This window comes from Anomaloglossus baeobatrachus, chromosome 12 (genome assembly GCF_048569485.1).
Source record: "Anomaloglossus baeobatrachus isolate aAnoBae1 chromosome 12, aAnoBae1.hap1, whole genome shotgun sequence".
Classification (NCBI taxonomy): domain Eukaryota; kingdom Metazoa; phylum Chordata; class Amphibia; order Anura; family Aromobatidae; genus Anomaloglossus; species Anomaloglossus baeobatrachus.
Genome location: NC_134364.1, coordinates 87,699,542 through 87,720,387, shown reverse-complemented (window position 1 = coordinate 87,720,387; position 20,846 = coordinate 87,699,542). Strand labels below are relative to the sequence as shown.

Here is a 20,846-nt window from a genome sequence, read left to right as displayed (position 1 = left end):
GGTAAAGGGTAAAAATATGGTACGAAGGAAATCGAACGTCTTTTAGGGAATTTTTGCTGGCACGTGAGTGTTCGAGCGGTAGCCACATGGCACTCAAGGAGGGTAGGTATCGCGTGCTTCAGAGTGATCATGGTTGGGTGAAAGACCCTATGGACCAAATATCACAGGAGTCCGTCTATGTTAATAGGAGACTAAAGTGTTCTTTCTTGCTTTATATTTCTACAATTAGCGTGTTTATTTACTGACCATCAAGAAATAAGGTGCGGTCTACATCCCCCTTTACGTCGTGACAGATGGCAAGTGTGACCTATGCACAAGGTTGAACAATGGAAACCCAGGACGAAATCTCCACCACCCAAAACCCATACAGAATTTATATTTTCTCTATTGGTTCCATATGCCTATCCCGAATTCCCTCTGCAGGAGACACGACCCCCAGAGACAAAAGGAAGCAAAGCACTGACCTTCAGGGCTGCCTCCTTAGACCGGTCTGAACGAGCTCTTGAGAAAGGCTCTATCCGAGACATATCCTCCTAGGGCAGCTGGTAGAAATCGGGCGGCTCCTCTCTTTGGCCCCCTCCAGTTTTTATAAAATCTACAGAGTTTCACTACCTCTTGCCCAGAAAGACAGAGCTCGCACGCTGCCAGTGTGCATCTAGTCACAGGAAGCCACAGCCTCCACTATAGAATTCAAAACCAAACCCCTCCACCCCCTCCCGGCTCCCAGACCCAGACCTTCCCATCCCACTACAGAGGAGAGGAGGGGTGTGGGGCGGAGGGGGGTTGGGGGAAGCCGGACGCCTCTGCACAGTGCAGCTGTTGTACACTATTATTCCTCCATTAACCCTCCAGAGATGACAGAGCAGCGACACCATAACAAGGCGCCTCTTGTGTGCGAACCCCACCAGCACCTCAAGTCGTGCAACCGTCAGCAGCTCCATCTACTGCAACAGCGAAGGAATAGTTAATAATGTATGACATCCCCAATATTCCCCAAATGTCATTATCCTGCACCCCTAGTGTCACTATGGCAGTATCCTGTACCCCCAGTGTCAGTGTCATTATCCTGTACCCCCAGTGTCAGTGTCATTATCCTGTACCTCCAGTGTCATTATCCTGTACCCCCAGTGTCAGTGCCATTATCCTGTACCCCCAGTGTCAGTGTCATTATCCTGTACCCCCAGTGTCATTATCCTGTACCCCTAGTGTCACTATGGCAGTATCCTGTACCCCCAGTGTCAGTGTCATTATCCTGTACCCCCAGTGTCATTATCCTGTACCCCCAGTGTCAGTGTCATTATCCTGTACCCCCAGTGTCAGCGTCATTATCCTGTACCCCCAGTGTCAGTGTCATTATCCTGTACCCCCAGTGTCAGTGTCATTATCCTGTACCCCCAGTGTCAGTGTCATTATCCTGTACCCCCAGTGTCAGTGTCATTATCCTGTACCCCCAGTGTCATTATCCTGTACCCCCAGTGTCAGTGTCATTATCCTGTACCCCCAGTGTCAGCGTCATTATCCTGTACCCCCAGTGTCAGCGTCATTATCCTGTACCCCCAGTGTCAGTGCCATTATCCTGTACCCCCAGTGTCAGCGTCATTATCCTGTACCCCCAGTGTCAGTGCCATTATCCTGTACCCCCAGTGGCAGTGTCATTATCCTGTACCCCCAGTGTCAGTGTCATTATCCTGTACCCCCAGTGGCAGTGTCATTATCCTGTACCCCCAGTGTCAGCGTCATTATCCTGTACCCCCAGTGGCAGTGTCATTATCCTGTACCCCCAGTGTCAGTGCCATTATCCTGTACCCCCAGTGTCAGCGTCATTATCCTGTACCCCCAGTGTCAGCGTCATTATCCTGTACCCCCAGTGTCAGTGCCATTATCCTGTACCTCCAGTGTCAGCGTCATTATCCTGTACACCCAGTGTCAGTGCCATTATCCTGTACCCCCAGTGCCAGTGCCATTATCCTGTACCCCCAGTGCCAGTGCCATTATCCTGTACCCCCAGTGTCAGTGTCATTATCCTGTACCCCAGTGTCAGCGTCATTATCCTGTACCCCAGTGTCAGTGTCATTATCCTGTACCCCCAGTGTCAGTGTCATTATCCTGTACCCCCAGTGCCAGTGCCATTATCCTGTACCCCCAGTGTCAGTGTCATTATCCTGTACCCCCAGTGTCAGTGTCATTATCCTGTACCCCCAGTGTCAGTGTCATTATCCTGTACCCCCAGTGTCAGTGTCATTATCCTGTACCCCCAGTGTCAGCGTCATTATCCTGTACCCCAGTGTCAGTGCCATTATCCTGTACCCCCAGTGCCAGTGCCATTATCCTGTACCCCCAGTGTCAGTGTCATTATTCTGTACCCCCAGTGTCAGTGTCATTATCCTGTACCCCCAGTGTCAGCGTCATTATCCTGTACCCCCAATGTCATTATCCTGCACCCCAGTGTCAGGGTCATTATCCTGTACCCCCAGTGTCAGTGTCATTATCCCGTACCCCCAGTGTCAGCGTCATTATCCCGTACCCCCAGTGTCAGCGTCATTATCCTGTACCCCCAGTGTCAGCGTCATTATCCTGTACCCCAGTGTCAGCGTCATTATCCTGTACCCCAGTGTCAGTGCCATTATCCTGTACCCCCAGTGCCAGTGCCATTATCCTGTACCCCCAGTGTCAGTGTCATTATCCTGTACCCCCAGTGTCAGTGTCATTATCCTGTACCCCCAGTGTCAGTGTCATTATCCTGTACCCCCAGTGTCAGCGTCATTATCCTGTACCCCCAGTGTCAGTGTCATTATCCTGTACCCCCAGTGTCAGTGTCATTATCCTGTACCCCCAGTGTCAGCGTCATTATCCTGTACCCCCAATGTCATTATCCTGCACCCCAGTGTCAGGGTCATTATCCTGTACCCCCAGTGTCAGTGTCATTATCCCGTACCCCCAGTGTCAGCGTCATTATCCTGTACCCCCAGTGTCAGCGTCATTATCCTGTACCCCAGTGTCAGTGTCATTATCCTGTACCCCCAGCGTCAGTGTCATTATCCTGTACCCCCAGCGTCATTATCCTGTACCCCCAGTGTCAGTGCCATTATCCTGTACCCCCAGTGTCAGCGTCATTATCCTGTACCCCCAGTGTCAGTGCCATTATCCTGTACCCCCAGTGTCAGTGCCATTATCCTGTACCCCCAGTGTCAGTGCCATTATCCTGTACCCCCAGTGTCAGTGTCATTATCCTGTACCCCCAGTGTCAGTGTCATTATCCTGTACCCCCAGTGTCAGCGTCATTATCCTGTACCCCCAGTGTCAGTGTTATTATCCTGTACTCACAGTGTCATTATCCAGTACCCCCAGTGTCATTATCCTGCACCCAAGTGTCAGGGTCATTATCCTGTACCCCCAGTGTCAGTGTCATTATCCTGTACCCCCAGTGTCAGTGTCATTATCCTGTACCCCCAGTGTCAGTGTCATTATCCTGTACCCCCAGTGTCAGTGTCATTATCCTGTACCCCCAGTGTCAGTGTTATTATCCTGTACTCACAGTGTCATTATCCAGTACCCCCAGCGTCATTATCCTGTACCCCCAGTGTCAGTGCCATTATCCTGTACCCCCAGTGTCAGTGCCATTATCCTGTACCCCCAGTGTCAGTGCCATTATCCTGTACCCCCAGTGTCATCGTCATTATCCTGTACCCCCAGTGTCAGCGTCATTATCCTGCACCCCCAGTGTCAGCGTCATTATCCTTTACCCCCAGTGTCAGTGTCATTATCCTTTACCCCCAGTGTCAGTGTCATTATCCTGTACCCCCAGTGTCAGTGTCATTATCCTGTACCCCCAGTGTCAGTGTCATTATCCTGTACCCCCAGTGTCAGTGTCATTATCCTGTACCCCCAGTGTCATTATCCTGCACCCCAGTGTCAGGGTCATTATCCTGTACCCCCAGTGTCAGGGTCATTATCCTTTACCCTCAGTGTCAGGGTCATTATCCTGTACCCCCAGTGTCAGTGTCATTATCCTGTACCCCCAGTGTCAGTGTCATTATCCTGTACCCCCAGTGTCATTATCCTGCACCCCAGTGTCAGGGTCATTATCCTGTACCCCCAGTGTCAAGGTCATTATCCTGTATGCCAAGTGTCATTAATCTGTACCCTTTGTGTCGATGTCATATCCTGTACCCCCAATGTCAGTATCCTGTACCCCAGTGTCAGTATCCTGTACCCTGGATATCAATGTCTTTATCCTCCCCGGCCTCACCTGCCTCCTCCAGTCTGTGTCTCTTGTTTTTTCTCCTGGAGGTCACAGAGGACAGGTGTCACTTGTTGCCACCAGATCCAACCGGACCAGTCCCTCATCTGGTATAACACCCAATACTGACATCGATTTAACTCTTCAGAACCCGATAGCGAGGGAACATAGCAGATAACATACAGAATGGTAGTATAAAGATGTATCAAATCCCATCATGTGTTATACCGCCAGAGCATGGCTCAGCTTGGGGGTACAGTACGAGGCTCGCTGTCTTATAACACATTTCCATCATTATTATACTCTCGGCTGTAATCTCCAGTGACAGACATGGTTGTGTTGAATTGTGGCATTTCTGCTTCAGACACAATAAAAGCCAAGAAAATTCCTAGAACCCATGAGTCGCGGCACGCTGTGCCCGTAGTGATGAGACTAGCAGTGACATGTGGATGGCTGGTAGAACCCGCTCCCAGCTCTGATATAAGCCGTCAAGTCCCGATATAGTAAAATTGCAAAGTTAGCAGCAAGAAACGCAAGCGCGAGTAACCAAAAGCGACAAAGTGTGTATAAAGGCACCTCTCTGCCACATACAGTGCGTACGGAAAGTATTCAGACCCCTTTATATATTTCACTCTTTGTTTCATTGCAGCTATTTGGTAAATTCAAAAAAGTTCATTTTTTTTCTCATTAACTCTGCCCCCATCCTCCATCTTGACAGAAAAAAACAAATGTATAAAGGTTTTCAAATTTCTTAAAAAAGAAAAACTGAAATATCACATGGTCATAAGTATTCACACCCTTTGCTCAGACACTCATATTTAAGTCACATTCTGTCCATTTCCTTGTGATCCTCCTTGAGATGATTCTTCTCCTTCATTGGAGTCCAGCTGTGTTTCATTAAACTGATAGAACTTAATTTGGAAAAGCGCACACCTGTCTATATAAGACCTCACAGCTCACAGTGAATGTCACACCAAATGAGAATCATGAGGTCAAAAGGAACTGCGCAAGGAGCTCAGAGACAGAATTGTGGCAAGGCACAGATCTGGCCAAGGTTACAAAAGCATTTCTGCAGTACTCAAGGTTCCTAAGAGCACAGTGGCCTCCATAATCGTTAAATGGAAGAGGTTTGGGACCACCAGAAACCTTCCTAGACCTGGCCGTCCAGCCAAACTGAGCAATCGCGGGAGAAGAGCCTTGGTGAGAGAGGTAAAGAAGAACCCCAAGATCACTGTGGCTGAGCTCCAGAGATGCAGTAGGGAGATGGGAGAAAGTTCTACAAGGTCAACTATCACTGCAGCCCTCCACCACTCGGGCCTTTATGGCAGATGGAAGCCTTTCCTCAGTGCAAGACATATTGAAGCCTGCATAGAGTTTGCAAAAAAAACACATGAAGGACTCCCAGACTATGAGAAATAAGATTCTCTGGTCTGATGAGACGAAGATACAACTTTTTGGTGATAATTCTACGCGGTTTGTGTGGAGAAAACCAGGCACTGCTCATCACCTGCCCAATACAATCCCAACAGTGACACATGGTGGTGGCAGCATCATACTATGGGGGTGTTTTTCAGCTGCAGGGACAGGACAACTGGTTGCAATTGAAGGAAAGTTGAATGTGGCCAAGTTCAGAGAGATCCTGGAAGAAAACCTCTTCCAGAGTGCTCTGGACCTCAGACTTGGCCGAAGGTTCACCTTCCAACAAGATAATGACCCTAAGCACACAGCTAAAATAACAAAGGAGGGGCTTCAGAACAACTCTGTGACCATTCTTGACTGGCCCAGCCAGAGTACTGACCTAAACCCAATTGAGCAGCTTTGGAGAGACCTGAAAATGCTGTCTACCAACGTTCACCATCCAACCTGACGGAACTGGAGAGGATCTGCAAGGAAGAATGGCCGAGGATCCCCAAATCCAGGTGTGAAAAACTTGTTGCATTGTTCCAAAGAAGACTCACGGCTGCACTAGCTCAAAAGGAGGGTGCTTCTACTCAATACTGAGCAAAGGGTCTGAAGACTTATGACCATGTGATATTTCAGTTTTTCTTGTTTAATAATTTTGCAAAAATGTCTACATTAGTTTTTTTTTCTGACAAGATGGGGGCAGAGTGTACATTAATGAGATAAAAAAAATGAACTTTTTTGAATTTACCAAATGGCTGCAATGAAACAAAGAGTGAAACATTTAAAGGGGTGTGAATACTTTCCATACCCACTGTATATCAGTAAAATAATGTGAGTTGAGACTCCCTCGAACAGGTTTGCATATTTTGTTCTTGGATACAACAACTGCTGCTTGGAAACCTCAGAACATAAAAGGCATTTGAGATGTCAGGTGTGAGGAGGCCTCTGCGTGTCCTACAGTAGTCCTGCTGTTTACTATCGCAAAATTTAGTCACAACACACTTAGACAACAAGGAGAGGATCTGTCTACATGTAGACAATCACAGGAAAGATTGCCACCCTCCTCTGTCACATCCAAGAACTGTGACATGAAGCAAATGACCAACAACATGGCCCAGATGAGCAGTGGGTGAAGTAAGAGTTAATGGGTGTCACACAGAACTTCTGTGGGAACTTGGGATCCAGGTCCCTCACAAGAGCCAGGTTCTTATCAGCAGAAGTGTTTGTGTAACTATCCGCAAACCCAGGAGATGATAAAACAGGTCACCAGAGGTTTAAAGAGGGCACAAGTTTAGAGAAAGCAGGCAGAGGAGAAGAGGAGGCTGAAAAAACAAAACACAAACACCCCATTACAGATGATAACACCAGGGTCTGGCCTCCATTACAGAGGATAACACCAAAGGCTGGCTCCATTACAGAGGATAACACTTGGGACTGGCCTCCATTACAGAGGATCTCACCAGGGTCTGGCCTCCATTACAGAGAACACCACCAGTGTCTGGCCTCCATTACAGAGGGTAAGACCGGGGGCTGTTCTCCATTAAAAAAAGATATCACCATGGGTCTGGCCTCCATTGTAAAGGATAACACCAGGGTCTGGCCTCCATTACAGAGGATAACACCAGGGTCTGGCCTCCATTAGAGAGGATAACACCAGGGTCTGGCCTCTATTACAGAGGATAACACCAGGGTCTGGCCTCCATTAGAAAAGTTTAAACCGGGATTCTGCCACCATTAACGAGAATAACACCAGGGGCCAACTTCCATTACAGAGGATTACACCAGCGTCTTGCCTTCATTACGGAGGAAAATACTAGGGGATGTCCTCCTTTTCAGAGGCTAACACCAGTGTCTGTCCTCCATTACAAAGGATAACACCAAAGGTTGGCTCTATTACAGAGCATAACACCAAAGGCTGGCTCCATTACAGAAGATAACACTTGGGACTGGCCTCCGTTACAGAGGATAACAGCAGCGACTGTCTTCCATTACAGGGGATCTCACCAGGTTCTGGCCTCAGCTACACAGAATAACACCAGAGTCTGGCCTCCATTGCAAAGGATAACACCAAGGTCTGGCCTCCATTATGGAAGATAACACCGGGGGCTGTTCTCCATTAAACAAGATACCACAGGGGTCTGGCCTCCATTGTAAAGGATAACACCAAGGTCTGGCCTCCATTACAGAGGATAACACAAGGGTCTGGCCTCCATTACAGAGGATAACACCAGGGTCTGGCCTCCATTACAGAGGATAACACCAGGGTCTGGCCTCCATTGCAGAGGATAACACCAGGGTCTGGCCTCCATTACAGAGGATAACACCAGGGATCTGCCTTCATTACAGAGAATAACACCAGGGGCTAACCTCCATTACAGAGGATTACACCAGCATCTGGCTTCCATTACAGAGGATAATACTAGGGGCTGTCCTCCATTATAGAGGCTAACACCAGGGTCAGTTCTCTGTTACAGGGTATAACAACAGGCAACAACTTCCATTACAGAGGATAATAAGACCAGGGGCTGGCCTTCATTAGAGAGAATAAAACCAAAGGCTGGGCTCCGTTGCAGAAGATAACACTGGGGTCTGACCTCCATTATAGGAGGTTAAAACCAGGGACTGGCCTCCATTACAAAGGATAACATCGGAGATCTGCCTCCATTACTGGGGGTAACAGCAGGTGACGGCTGCTGTTACAGAGGATAACACCAGAATCTTGGCCTCCGAAAAACAAAGAATAATACTAGGGACTGGCCTCAGTTACAGAGGATAACACCAGGGGCTGGCCTCCATTACAGAGGATAATACCAGGGGCTGTCCTCCTTTTCAGAGGCTAACACCAGTGTCTGTCCTCCATTACAAAAGGATAACACTAAAAGTTGGCTCTATTACAAAAGGATAACACCTAGGACTGGCCTCCGTTACAGAGGATAACACCAGGGTCTGGACTCCATTACAAAGGATAACACCAAAGGCTGGCTCTATTACAGAGGATAACAATTATAACTGGACTCTGTTACAGCGGTTAAAAGCAGGGGCTGAACTCCATTACAGAGGATAACACCAGGGTTTGGCCTCTATTACAAAGGATTACACCAGGGTCTGGCCTCCATTACAAAAGATAACATCAGATATCTGCCTCCATCACAGAGGATAACAGCAGAATCTGGCCTCCATTACAAAGGATAATACTAGGGACTGGCCTTTCTTAGGCCCCCTTCACACGTCCGTGAAAAACACGCACGTGTGTTACGTTACGTTTTTCAGGTCCGTGTTCAGTTTTTATGTCCGTTTTTCTGGTCCGTGGGGCATCTGTGTGAATGGCGTATGCTAGCTGTGTGTGCGTGTGGAATGTCCGTGTGTGCGTGAGATACGCAAGTGACATGTCCGTGTTTTGCCCGTGTGAAATGTTCCGTGTGTGATGCACAATGTCGTTGCTACATACCCGCTGACTGCAGACAGTGTCGCGCGATGAGAATGAACTCGAGTGAACTGTACCCGAGTTCACTGTCATACCGTGGCTCTGTCTGTGTCGCGTACTGATTAGCAGTCACCCGTGAAGGACTCACTGGTGACCGCTAATCCCCTAAGTGACTGAAGTGATCAGCGCGATTAGCGCTGCTGTCACTCCGGTTACCCGCAGCTAGCTGAAGTCACCCACCCGAGACCGCAACTCACCTGTGACTTTATCGCTGTCACTTGGGCGACTTGCTGTCACAGTTGGAGGATCCAGCGGTGGCCGCGAGTAACCTGAGTGACGTGATCGCGCGACTCTCTTCAGTTGCTGCGTGGAGCTGTCAGGAGCGGCGGTGTTCTTCTGCAGCTCCTGTCACCTTCATGTAGCAGAGCTTGAAGCGACGCAGGACCTCCGTGGATTACTTCGGACATGGATGGGTTTTTGGGGCTTAATAAAGTGGTGAACGAGGGTATTTGTTAGTGTTTATTATTGCAAATAAAAGATTTTTTCACTGTGTGTGTTTATTAACTTTAAATTACAGGTTAATCATTGGGGGGTGTCTCAGACGCCTGCAATGATTAATCTAGGCCTTAGTGGCAGCTATGGGCTGCTGCCATTAACTCCTTATTACGCCGATTGCCAACGTACCAGGGCAAATCGGGAAGAGCCGGGTAAAGCCCCAGAACTGTCGCATCTAATGAATGCGGCAATTCTGGGTGGCTGGTGGCTGATATTGTTAGGCTGGGGGGCTCCCCATAATGTGGGGCTCCCCATCCTGAGAATACCAGCCTTCAGCCGTATGGCTTTATCTTGGTTGGTATAAAAATTGGGAGGGAACCGCACGCCTTTTTTTTTAATTATTGAATTATTTATTTTACTGCACAGTATAGACCTGCCCACAGGCTGCTGTGAGATTGACAGCTGTCTCCCTGCAACCAATCAGCGTGTGGGCGTGTCTCACTGCAACCAATCATAGGCGCCAGTGGGCGGGGAAAGCAGGGAATATGAGATTGAATAATGAGCGGCCGGCATTTTCAAAAAAGTAAAAGCCGCCGGAGTTTTTTTTTAACAGCAGTGCAGCGCCGCGCCGGTGATCAGGGAACGGTGAGTATGAGAGAGGGGGGAGACTGACCGACAGACAGCGAGAGGGACAGACAAGACAGAGACCGACTGACAGACAGAGAGAGAGACCGACCGACGGACTGAGGGAGATTGACTGACATACACAGAAAAAAAAAGACCGAAATCGCTAGAAAAAAGCACAAAACGTACACGGAGCATACAGAGATGCATACAGAGATGCATCCATGTCACGTAGTGTGCTCACGGACCCATAGACTTTCATTGGGTGCGTGTGTGCATGTTCCGTGCAGAAAACGGACATGCATCCGTGCAATACGGATACATATACGTTTCACGCACACGGACACATGCACCGTACAGAATAACGCATGTGTAACTACAAACATTAAATAACATTGGAGCACGTGTGTCCGTGTCTCCGGTACATACGGAAACGGACCAAACACGCACGTGTTTCACGGATGTGTAAAGGGGGCCTTAAAGAGTACAGAGGATAACACCAGTGGTTGATGTCCATTACAGGTGAAACACCGGGGCTGGCCTTCTTTACAGAGGCTAACGGGAGTAGACTCCATTTCCCAGGATACGCTGGGGTCCATTATAGGGGATAACACATGAGGCCGGGCTCCAGTGTACATGATAATAAGACACTGCAGCCTCCATTACAGAGGATTACACCAGAGATCGGCCTGCTATATAAAGTATACAATGAGAGGCCGTAATCTATTATGGTGGATAACACCAGAGGCTGGCACACATTACAAAGCATGACATCAGAAGCCAGCCTCCTTTGCAGAGGATAATACTAGAGGCCGAACACAATTACATAGGATAACATGACAACCTCCATTAAAGACGATAACACGACAGGCCAGCTTACAATACAGAGGATAGCCCAGGAAGGCCGTTCTCCACTAGAGAGGATAACACCAGAGCACATGCTGCCATCAGATGATACATTTGGTGGGGGCCTGTGTCTTCTACAGGTCAGGCGGGCAGTTTTCCGCCTTGTGTCTGGGGCACTGGGTTCAGACCTGAGTGGGGGCATTTGCAGGTCTGATCAGACACTCGGGGGGGGGCGCTCACATGTGACAGACCCTGTATTTCCCGATCTGCCTGCTCACACAACATGACATCATTAACTGCAGCTAATTATAGACTGTGAAGAAACCTTCCTCCACCCACACCCTGCATAGTGGAGCCGAGTGCTAACACAACACTGCAATGCCAGCACAGGGACACAGTTTACAGTCTAAATCCAGTAATCATGTTTCTGCACCTCCACATCCCTCCTCCCCCACACATGTCTGAAATCACACCCTCTCACACCCATCTTGGCATGTCTTCCACCCATAACCACCACTTCTACCCCAGCCCTATATAACAGCTTACATGGACCCTATTCAAAACATTATGCAAATTTACCCCCGCACTATAGTGACTGGCCAAGTTTCGCTTTCCCCTTGCCTTACCCCTTGCCTTACCCCTTGCTCCATTTTTCTGCAAAACTGACCGGCTCTCCATTTTGTCTACCTTTCACTACCCCTCAATACTAGTAGAGAATATCTCAAGCTCTTCCCTGCACATCTCCTCCATGCCTTCTTGCATCCACCTTACTCCCCCGTGCCCGCACATCGCCCCCTACCCACCTCCCTCTTGTCTAGCAGCGCAAACATATTATCCAACACTTCCATAGCAACCAAACTATGTGGGAACAGGTAAAGAGGAGAGACCAAGAAGGTGAGGAGACACCGAGAAACGGAGGAAGATGAATATAGTAGGGTGTAAATGTAAACCTGGAGAAGAGGGGGTGGGGAGAGCGAAGCGAAAAATAGCAGGAAGCTGAAATGCAGGAAACTGCTGAGAAAGGAACAGGAAGAGACGCTGCACAATGGAAAGGTGACACGACGGAGCAGTCCAAAGAAGTGGTATTATACCAACATTATTTACCATTTTATAATCCCATATGTATACAAAGCATAGGTGCGAAAAGTGTAAATAATATGGAACCAATAGTGAATCTGCAAATCGGTCATCAACATAGACTTAAAGAAATGTGAAATGCGTCTGAAAAAACAAAAAAGAGAAGCAAAATGTGTGAGATATATACAGAATCGAAGTGTTGTGAAATGCTTCTGAATATAATACCAATGGTTAAGCAACAAAATGTGTCATCGATAGTAACAGAACAGATAGTAATACTGTGAAGAACATCCGATACAGAACCAATAGCCAAACTGCAAAATGCACCAGAAATATGGAACCGATAAACACAAAACATGAGTGTTTTATACATAATAAAGAGTAAAGCTGTGAAATATATCCGTGATATACTACGGAGAAACATGGCAGTGATATATGGAGAACAGCCTAATGCTGTGAAATGCATCAAATATAGCTGTGAAACGCGCCTGTAATGTAAAACCAAAATCAAAGCTGCAAAACAGGTCAGCATTATCTACATAACAGTAATTGTAATGCTCGCCGCCAGGGATGGTGAAGTGGACCCACTGGATCACAGGGAGACCACGGGCCTACCATAGCTTGGGGTAAAGGACGGGACTGTGGCAGCTGATCCACAGGACATGGGCAGACACAGGAGCAGATAGGATGGGGTCTCAAGTGCAGACAGGGACTACCAGGGTGGTTCAAGGCAGACAGCACAGGCAGGACGGACAGGTAGAGTCCCTAGCACCAGCGGGACAGAACGGACAAGCAGACTCACTAGAAAGTCAGATGGCTCACCAGGACGGATAGGCAGAGGCTCTAGCACCAACAAGGCAGGATGGACAGACAGTCACTTGTACCAGCAAGGCAAAACAGGCAGGCAGCAGATAGGGATAGGACAGAACTAGAACCAGGTGCCAACGTGCAGGACGGGCTGGTAGCCAGATACGGACAGGACTGGAACCAGGTGTCAATGTGCAGGACGGGCTGGTAGCCAGATACGGACAGGACTGGAACCAGGTGCCAACGTACAGGACGGGCTGGTAGCCAGATACGGACAGGACTGGAACCAGGTGCCAACGTGCAGGACGGGCTGGTAGCCAGATACGGACAGGACTGGAACCAGGTGCCAACGTGCAGGACGGGCTGGTAGCCAGATACGGACAGGACTGGAACCAGGTGCCAACGTGCAGGACAGGCCGGTAGCCAGGTACGGACATGACTGACTGGTAGCAAGGTACAGGACAGCATGGGACCAGGCAGGAACATGACGGGATCAGGTACAAGCAAGAAAAGACGGGACAGAGTGATCTGACAACTAAGAATGAGAGGGGCAGCGGCGCGCGCGCGCACTCCCTAGGAGCGCTCTTCAAAGTCCTGTGATGTGCTCACAAACTCCAGGAGGTGGGAGGAGGAACCCACTTGGATGAGAGCAGGGGTGCTGGACAACGTGGAAAAACTGATCGCAGTGGTGAGTGACAGCGCATCCCTGCAGGAGGGGAGAGGCAGGGACGCAGCGTTACAGTAATGTTAAATGTGTCCGGTCTGCAATATTGAATCGATTGTTACGCTGTGAAATACACCATTTATAAAGCCATGAAATACATCCTTGATAAAAGAACAAAAAAGAAAAATGTAAAACGTGTTGGAGTTACATTCAAAACAGTATAGTAATACTGTGAAATGCGTGTTAAATATAGAACTGACAAAGCACGACATAAAACCAATGTTAAAGCTATTAAAAGTATTGGCGTTACATATGGGACAGATAGTAATGTTGTGAAATGCGTCAGAGATTTGAAATTGATGGTAACGCTGCGAAATGCTAAATTTTTTAAATGTGTACAGAAGTTAGTGTAGATAGTCTGAATTTTAAAACCAGTAACAAACATACAAAAAGAGTGGGTTGTATACTGAATGGATAATAATGCTGTGGAATACAATATGATATGCGTCAGTGATATAAGGCTGAGTAAATCTACTAAATGTGTTAGTGATATATGCAAAACAGCAAAGCTACGAAATGCGTCAGTTCTAGATCCAATAGTAAAAACTTGTGAAATATATCAGTGTTATACAGACACTATGTAAGAATGCCATGAAATACATTTGCAATATAGAACTGAGAACACCATGAAATGCGTTAGTGAATCAAATAGCAAAGCTGAAAATCATGTCTGATATACAAAACTGATACAGCTAGAAAATGTGTTAAATGTAACAGACGGTAATGCTGTAAATTGTGTGTGCAATATAAAACTGATAAAACTGTGAAATGCGCCTGTGTTGTAAAACGGAGAGTAAAGCTGCAAAATGTGTCAGACGAATAGGAAAAAAAAGTTGTGAAGTACCTCTGATATAAAACGGTCAGTATAGCTGCAAAACACGTCCGTGATATTGAGCTAATAGTAAAGCTGCAGAACATGTCAGTGTTATAAACATAACTGATTGCAATGGAGTGAAATGCGTCAGCGATAGTACTGATTACAGCATGTGTCAACATTACAGAAATTTCACATAGAGTTCTGTATTATATATATGTGCTCCATAGAAAGATCACATACTGTACTACAGTCAAGTGAAAAATTATAAGTAGGTGTGGAGAAATTGCTGCAGTGTAAGAATGCTTCAAAACATTTAAGTGTTAATAGTTTATATTGAGCAATTAACAAAAATTAATGAACAAGAGCGAAATCTAGATCACATCAGTATCTGGTGTAACCAGCCTTTGCCTTTAAATTAGGATAACGTCTAGATACACTTGAACACAGTTTTTGAAGGAACTTGGCAGCGAGGTTGTTCCAAACATCTTGGAGAATTAAGCACAGATCTTCTCTACTTAGCAGGGTGGTTGTTCCAAACATCTTGGAGAACTAATCACAGACATTATGTACTTGGCAGAGTGGTTTTTCGAAACATGTTGGAAAACTAACCACAGATCTGAACTTGGCAAGATGGTTGATCCAAACATCTTGGGGAACTAACCACATATTTTCTGTTCTTGACAGACTGGTTGTTCCAAACATCTTGGAGAACTAACTATAGATTTTCTGTTCTTGACAGAATGGTTAATCCAAACATCTTGGAGAACTAACCACATATATTCTGTTCTTGACAGAATGATTGATCCAAACATCTTGGAGAACTGACTACAGATCTGTACTTGGCAGGATGATTGATCCAAATATCTTGGAGAACTGACTACAGATTTTCTGTGGATGTTGACTTTTGCAGATTTTTCTGTCTCTTCATGTGATGCCACACAGAATGGATGATGTGAGATCAGGGCTCTGAGGGATCGGATTATCACCTCCAGGACTCCTAGCTCTTAATGACATTGGCTGTATGTTTGATGCCCCTGTCCTGCTGCAGAATAAACTTAAAGTTGATTAGACCCCTCCCTGATGATATTGTATGATGAGGTATATGCCTGTATTTCTCAACATTGAAAACTCATAGTTACATAGTTACTTAGGTTGAAAAAAGACCTAGGTCCATCTAGTTCAACCTTCCTCCACCAGTTCTACATTTGGTCACTAAGTCATTTATAACCAACAATGTTGTGTGTACTGAGGAAATCATCCAGCCCTTTTTTAAAAGCTGTTATAGTATCTGCCATTACAACCTCTTGTGGTAGTGTATTCCACAGTCTGACCGCTCCAACTGTAAAGAACCCTTTCCTATTTAGGTGCCGGAATCGCTTTTCTTCCACTCGCAGTGAGTGCCCCCTGGTCCTTAGTATTGTTTTTGGAAGAAATAAGTCATGTGCCAGTCCTTTATATTGACCACACATGTATTTATACATATAAATGAGATCTCCTCTGAGACGTCTTTTTTCTAAGCTAAACATATCTAACTTTTTCAACCTGCCATCATATGGGTGGCCTTCCATTCCTTGTAATAGTCTAGTTGCCCGCCTTTCAACTGACTCTAACTTCTGAATGTCCTTTTTAAAATGTGGAGCCCAAAACTGGATCCCGTATTCCAGATGTGGCCTTACAAGTGATTTATAGAGGGGTAACAATACGTTGGGATCATGGGATCTAATCTCTCTTTTTATACACCCTAAAATCTTGTTTGCTTTAGCAGTTGCTGCCTGACATTGAGTGCTGCTGCTCAGCTTATTTGTAATGAGAATACCCAAGTCCTTCTCCTGTTCTGTAGTCCCGAGTTTACTTCCATTTAATGTATACGCAGCTATAGGATTACTCCGTCCTAGGTGCATTACTTTACATTTATCAACATTAAATCTCATTTGCCAAGTATCTGCCCATTCTGACATCTTATCCAGATCTTTTTGTAATATTGTACTATCCAGGTCAGTTTTTAATATCCTACATAGTTTGGTGTCATCGGCAAAGACTGACACTGTACTATCAATCCCATCCACAAGGTCATTAATAAAGAGAGTAAAAAGAATCGGTCCAAGCACAGATCCCTGCGGCACCCCACTGCTGACTATAGCCCATTTAGAGAATGTACCATTTATGACTACTCTTTGTTTCCTATCTTTTAGCCAATTCCTTACCCAGTTGCATATTGTGTCCCCTAGTCCTTGCTTCTGGAGCTTTAGTATAAGGCTATTATGTGGTACAGTATCAAATGCCTTTGCAAAGTCCAAATAAATCACATCAGCTGCATTACCAATATCCAGGTTTGAACTTACCCCCTCATAGAACCCCAACAGGTTGGTTAGACACGACTTATCTTTCATGAATCCATGCTGTTTGTCAGTTATCATATTATTTTCTGCAATATATTTTTGCATGTCATCCCTTAAAATGCCCTCAAAAACTTTGCATACTACTGATGTCAGGCTTACTGGACGGTAGTTGCCTGGATCTACCCTCTTACCTTTCTTAAATATCGGTACCACATCAGCAATCCTCCAATCCTGAGGCACCAACCCCGTTACAAGTGAGTCTAAAAAGATGAGATACAACGGTCTGTCGATTAAGGAGCTCAATTCCCTCAATATTCGTGGATGAATGCCATCTGGCCCTGGGGATTTGTCAATGTTTAATTTACTCAGACGTAGGCGTACTTCATCTTGTGTTAAATTAATTATATCGGGTGGTGGACTTTGATTTTTCACTTGTTGAATGATCCCTGGTACAGTCAGTTCCTTGGTGAATACAGATGAGAAATGCCTATTTAATATCTCAGTCTTTTGTTTGTCCTCTATAACTAACTTGTTATTATATTTTAAGGGTCCGATACTATCCTTTGTTTTCCTTTTGGCATTAATGTATTTATAAAAGATTTTGGGATTTATTTTAATGTCATTGGCGATTTTTGTTTCAGTAGCTAGTTTTGCTTGTTTGATTTCTTTTTTGCATTGCCTATTGATATCTTTATACTCCTGCAATGCTATTTCTGTATTCTCAGCCTTTAAGATGTTAAACGCCCTTTGTTTTTGTTTTATTATACTTTGTACAGTCTTATTTATCCATAGTGGTTTCTTTTTATTCCTGGACATTTTATTACCAGAGGGTATACGTTTTTTACAGGACTCTAGTAGTATATCCTTAAACTTACCCCATTTATGTTCGGTATCCCCAGTTACCATGACTCTGTCCCAATCTACACATTTAAGCTCTTCCCTTAATTTGTTGAAATCAGCTTTCCTAAAATTCCAGGTTTTAGCATTCCCCCTTTGAAATGTTCTATTGAATATTATGTCGAAGCTTACCATATTATGATCGCTGGTGCCCAAGTGCTCCCGGACCTGTAGATCTGAAATTATATCCGGTCTATTTGACAGGACCAGATCTAGCAAATTATCTCCCCTGGTCGGTTCACCTACCATCTGAGAGAGGAAATGGTCTTGAATGGTAGATAAGAACTTACAGCTTTTAGCAGAACCAGAAGATTCTATGTCCCACTGTATGTCTGGATAGTTGAAATCCCCCATAATAAGAACCCGATTATTATTATTAGCTGCCTTTCCAATTTGTTCCAGCATTTCACCCTCTATTTGTTCAGGTATGTTAGGAGGCTTATAGCAAACTCCAATTAGCATTTTTCCATTATTCCCCTCCCCATGTACATTTACCCATACTGACTCTACATTGTTGCTGTTCCCCTCAATGTCATCATACAACACAGGTTTTAGGTTAGATTTGATAAATATACACACCCCACCACCTTTTTGGCCTTTCCTGTCCTTCCTAAATGTACTATAACCCTGTATGTTTGTCACCCAGTCATGGCTTTCATCCAGCCAGGTTTCCGTAATGCCCACCACATCATAATCCATGGTTGACATAAGAGTCTCCAATTCATTCATTTTGTTTGCAGGACTTCTTGCATTTGCCAGTAGACATTTAATCCTATTAACACCTTTATTACTCCTAGCCTCCCTACGTTCCTTGTATGTCCCATCCCCCCCTAATCCTTCATTGACCCCTACCGTCTCCCTGTCTCTATCTGCTCTATCTATCCCCTTATTTGCTCCACTACCCTCCCTCACCCCCCCCCCCCCCCCCCCCCCGATCCTAGTTTAAAAGCTCCTCCATCCGTCTGACCATTTTCTCCCCCAGCACAGCTGCACCTTCCCCATTGCGGTGCAGCCCGTCCCTACCGTAGAGCCTGTAGCCGACTGAGAAGTCGGCCCAGTTCTCCATGAACCCGAACCCTTCCTTCCTGCACCAATTTCTAAGCCACATATTTATCTCCCTAAGCTCCCGCTGTCTTTCTAGTGACGCTCGTGGCACCGGTAGTATTTCTGAAAACACCACCTTGGAGGTCCTGGACTTCAGCTTCTCTCCTAGTTCCCTGTAATCATTTTTAAGGACCTTCCACCTGCCTCTAACTTTGTCATTAGTACCAATGTGCACCATGACCGCTGGCTTTTCCCCAGCCCCACCCAGCAATCTGTCTATCCGATCCACAATATGCCGAACCCGAGCACCCGGCAGACAACACACTGTTCGGCATTCACGGTCTCGGCGACAGATGACCCTGTCTGTCCGCCTAATTATAGAGTCCCCTACCACCAACATCTGTCTGGGCTTTGCTGCACTCCTATTTCCCTCCTTCCTACAGCAGTTGTTTTCCTGGTTGCTAGGAGCAACATCCTGCTGTAGTGACCCTAGTCCAGGCCCTTCATTCCTAATATCAGCCAAACAGGCATATTTACTAGGTTGTGCCAGGTCTGGACTAGACTCCCTAACACTTTTCCCCCTACCTCTTCTTCTAACTGTTACCCAGCTACCTACCTCTGGGTCCTGATCTTCCCCACTTCCACCCTCCTCCATATCACTGGCCCCAGCCAGAGAAAGCTCAGTGAGCTCTAAACTCCTCTCCAGGTTTGCAATGCCCCTGAGTGTTGCAAGCTGCTTATTTAGATCAGTTACCTTGGCTTCCAAATACGCAACATGCTTGCAACGAGTGCAGACATAGTCACCCTCGAACGGCTGCTCAAGGCATGCATACATCTGACAAGATACACACCTGGTAGCATTGTCCATGGAGCACCTATCAAATGGGGATCAACAGTAAAGTAGAAAAACAAAGAGAAAAAAAACTAAAGAAACCCAAGGGGAAACGTATAAGGATAAATTCAAACTATGTTCTTGTGTCAAACTATGTAATTGTGTTGAAACTATGCACTTATCTTAAATTCAGCACTTTACTTCAGTTCAGCACCTCGCTAGTACTGGCTGGTTTATATAGATGTACAATGACTATCAGAAGCTGCTGGAAGCTTCTAGAAACAGGTGTGACTAATCCTACTAATTAAATCACAAGACTAACTTTTTTTTTTTTTTTTCCCTTTTCACAGAATCACAAACTCCATTTAGGCTGCTTTCACACTACGTCTTTTTAACATGCGTCCTGAACGTTTTTTTGCTGCAAAAGCGGATCCTGCTTTTACAGCAAAAAATGCATGCAAACGCATGTGTTACTTTGCAGGATCCTGTCACTGGATGTTTAGGGGCGGGCATTGGAGTCATGTGATCGGGAGTGAGGGGAACTAAACGTGCCAGACTGGGAGCCGGCTTCTTACAACTGCGGAGGTTCGTAACCAAGGTAAACATCGGGTAACTTGCTTTGATACCCGATATTTACTTTGGTTACAAGCGTCTGCAGCTGCTAGGAGCCGGGCTCCCTGCACACGTTACCAACGTAAACATCGGGTAACTAAGAGAAGTGGTTACCCGATATTTACCTTGGTTACGAGTGTCCGCAGCTCTCAGGTGGGAGAGAGAGAGACAGGAGAGGGAGGGGGAGAGACAGAGAGAGAGGGAGTAGAGAGATAGACTGATCACGGAGGCTGGCATTCTGGGCATGCTCAGTAGAGCAAGCAGGATCCTGTCTATCAGTATGCCAGCGTTCACATGCGTTTGCATGCTGTTTAGTCAGGATCCAGCAATTTGCAGAAGTTGGACGCAGCTCAAAAACGCTACAAGTAGCGTTTTTGAAAGATGTTAAAAAACTGCAAGTCGCTGGATCCTCACTATAACGCACGCAAACGCAGGTGAACGCATGTTAACGCGAGTCCATTGCAAATGCATTGAAATGAAAACGCATTTGCACTGGATCCGTTTCTGCGTTAAAAAAACGTTCAGGACGCATGTTAAAAAGACGTAGTGTGAAAGCCGCCTAATCCTGACAAAATCCCCAGCTTTATTTGCTGAAGGACCCTCCAACGGGCTTCACTGTTCCTGCAGATCCTCATTATTGTGCCACGCTCCAACCCTTCGAGGA

The 20,846-nt window shown here is 46.1% G+C and overlaps 1 protein-coding gene across 3 annotated transcripts in view; it reads right to left on the bottom strand.

Moving 5' to 3' along the window:
• The window catches only part of ARHGEF2 (Rho/Rac guanine nucleotide exchange factor 2), a 166,837-nt gene that overhangs the window by 73,378 nt on the left and 72,613 nt on the right, over positions 1–20,846 (bottom strand). Inside the window, exon 1 of one of the 3 annotated variants that reach the window (XM_075330733.1) lies at positions 465–678. The exons of the other annotated variants lie outside the window; for them this stretch is intronic. Within the exon in view, the coding sequence (XP_075186848.1) occupies positions 465–527 (63 nt within the window). The 5' untranslated portion in view covers positions 528–678. Of the gene's footprint in view, positions 1–464; positions 679–20,846 lie in introns of those variants that run through there. 3 annotated transcript variants of the gene reach the window in all.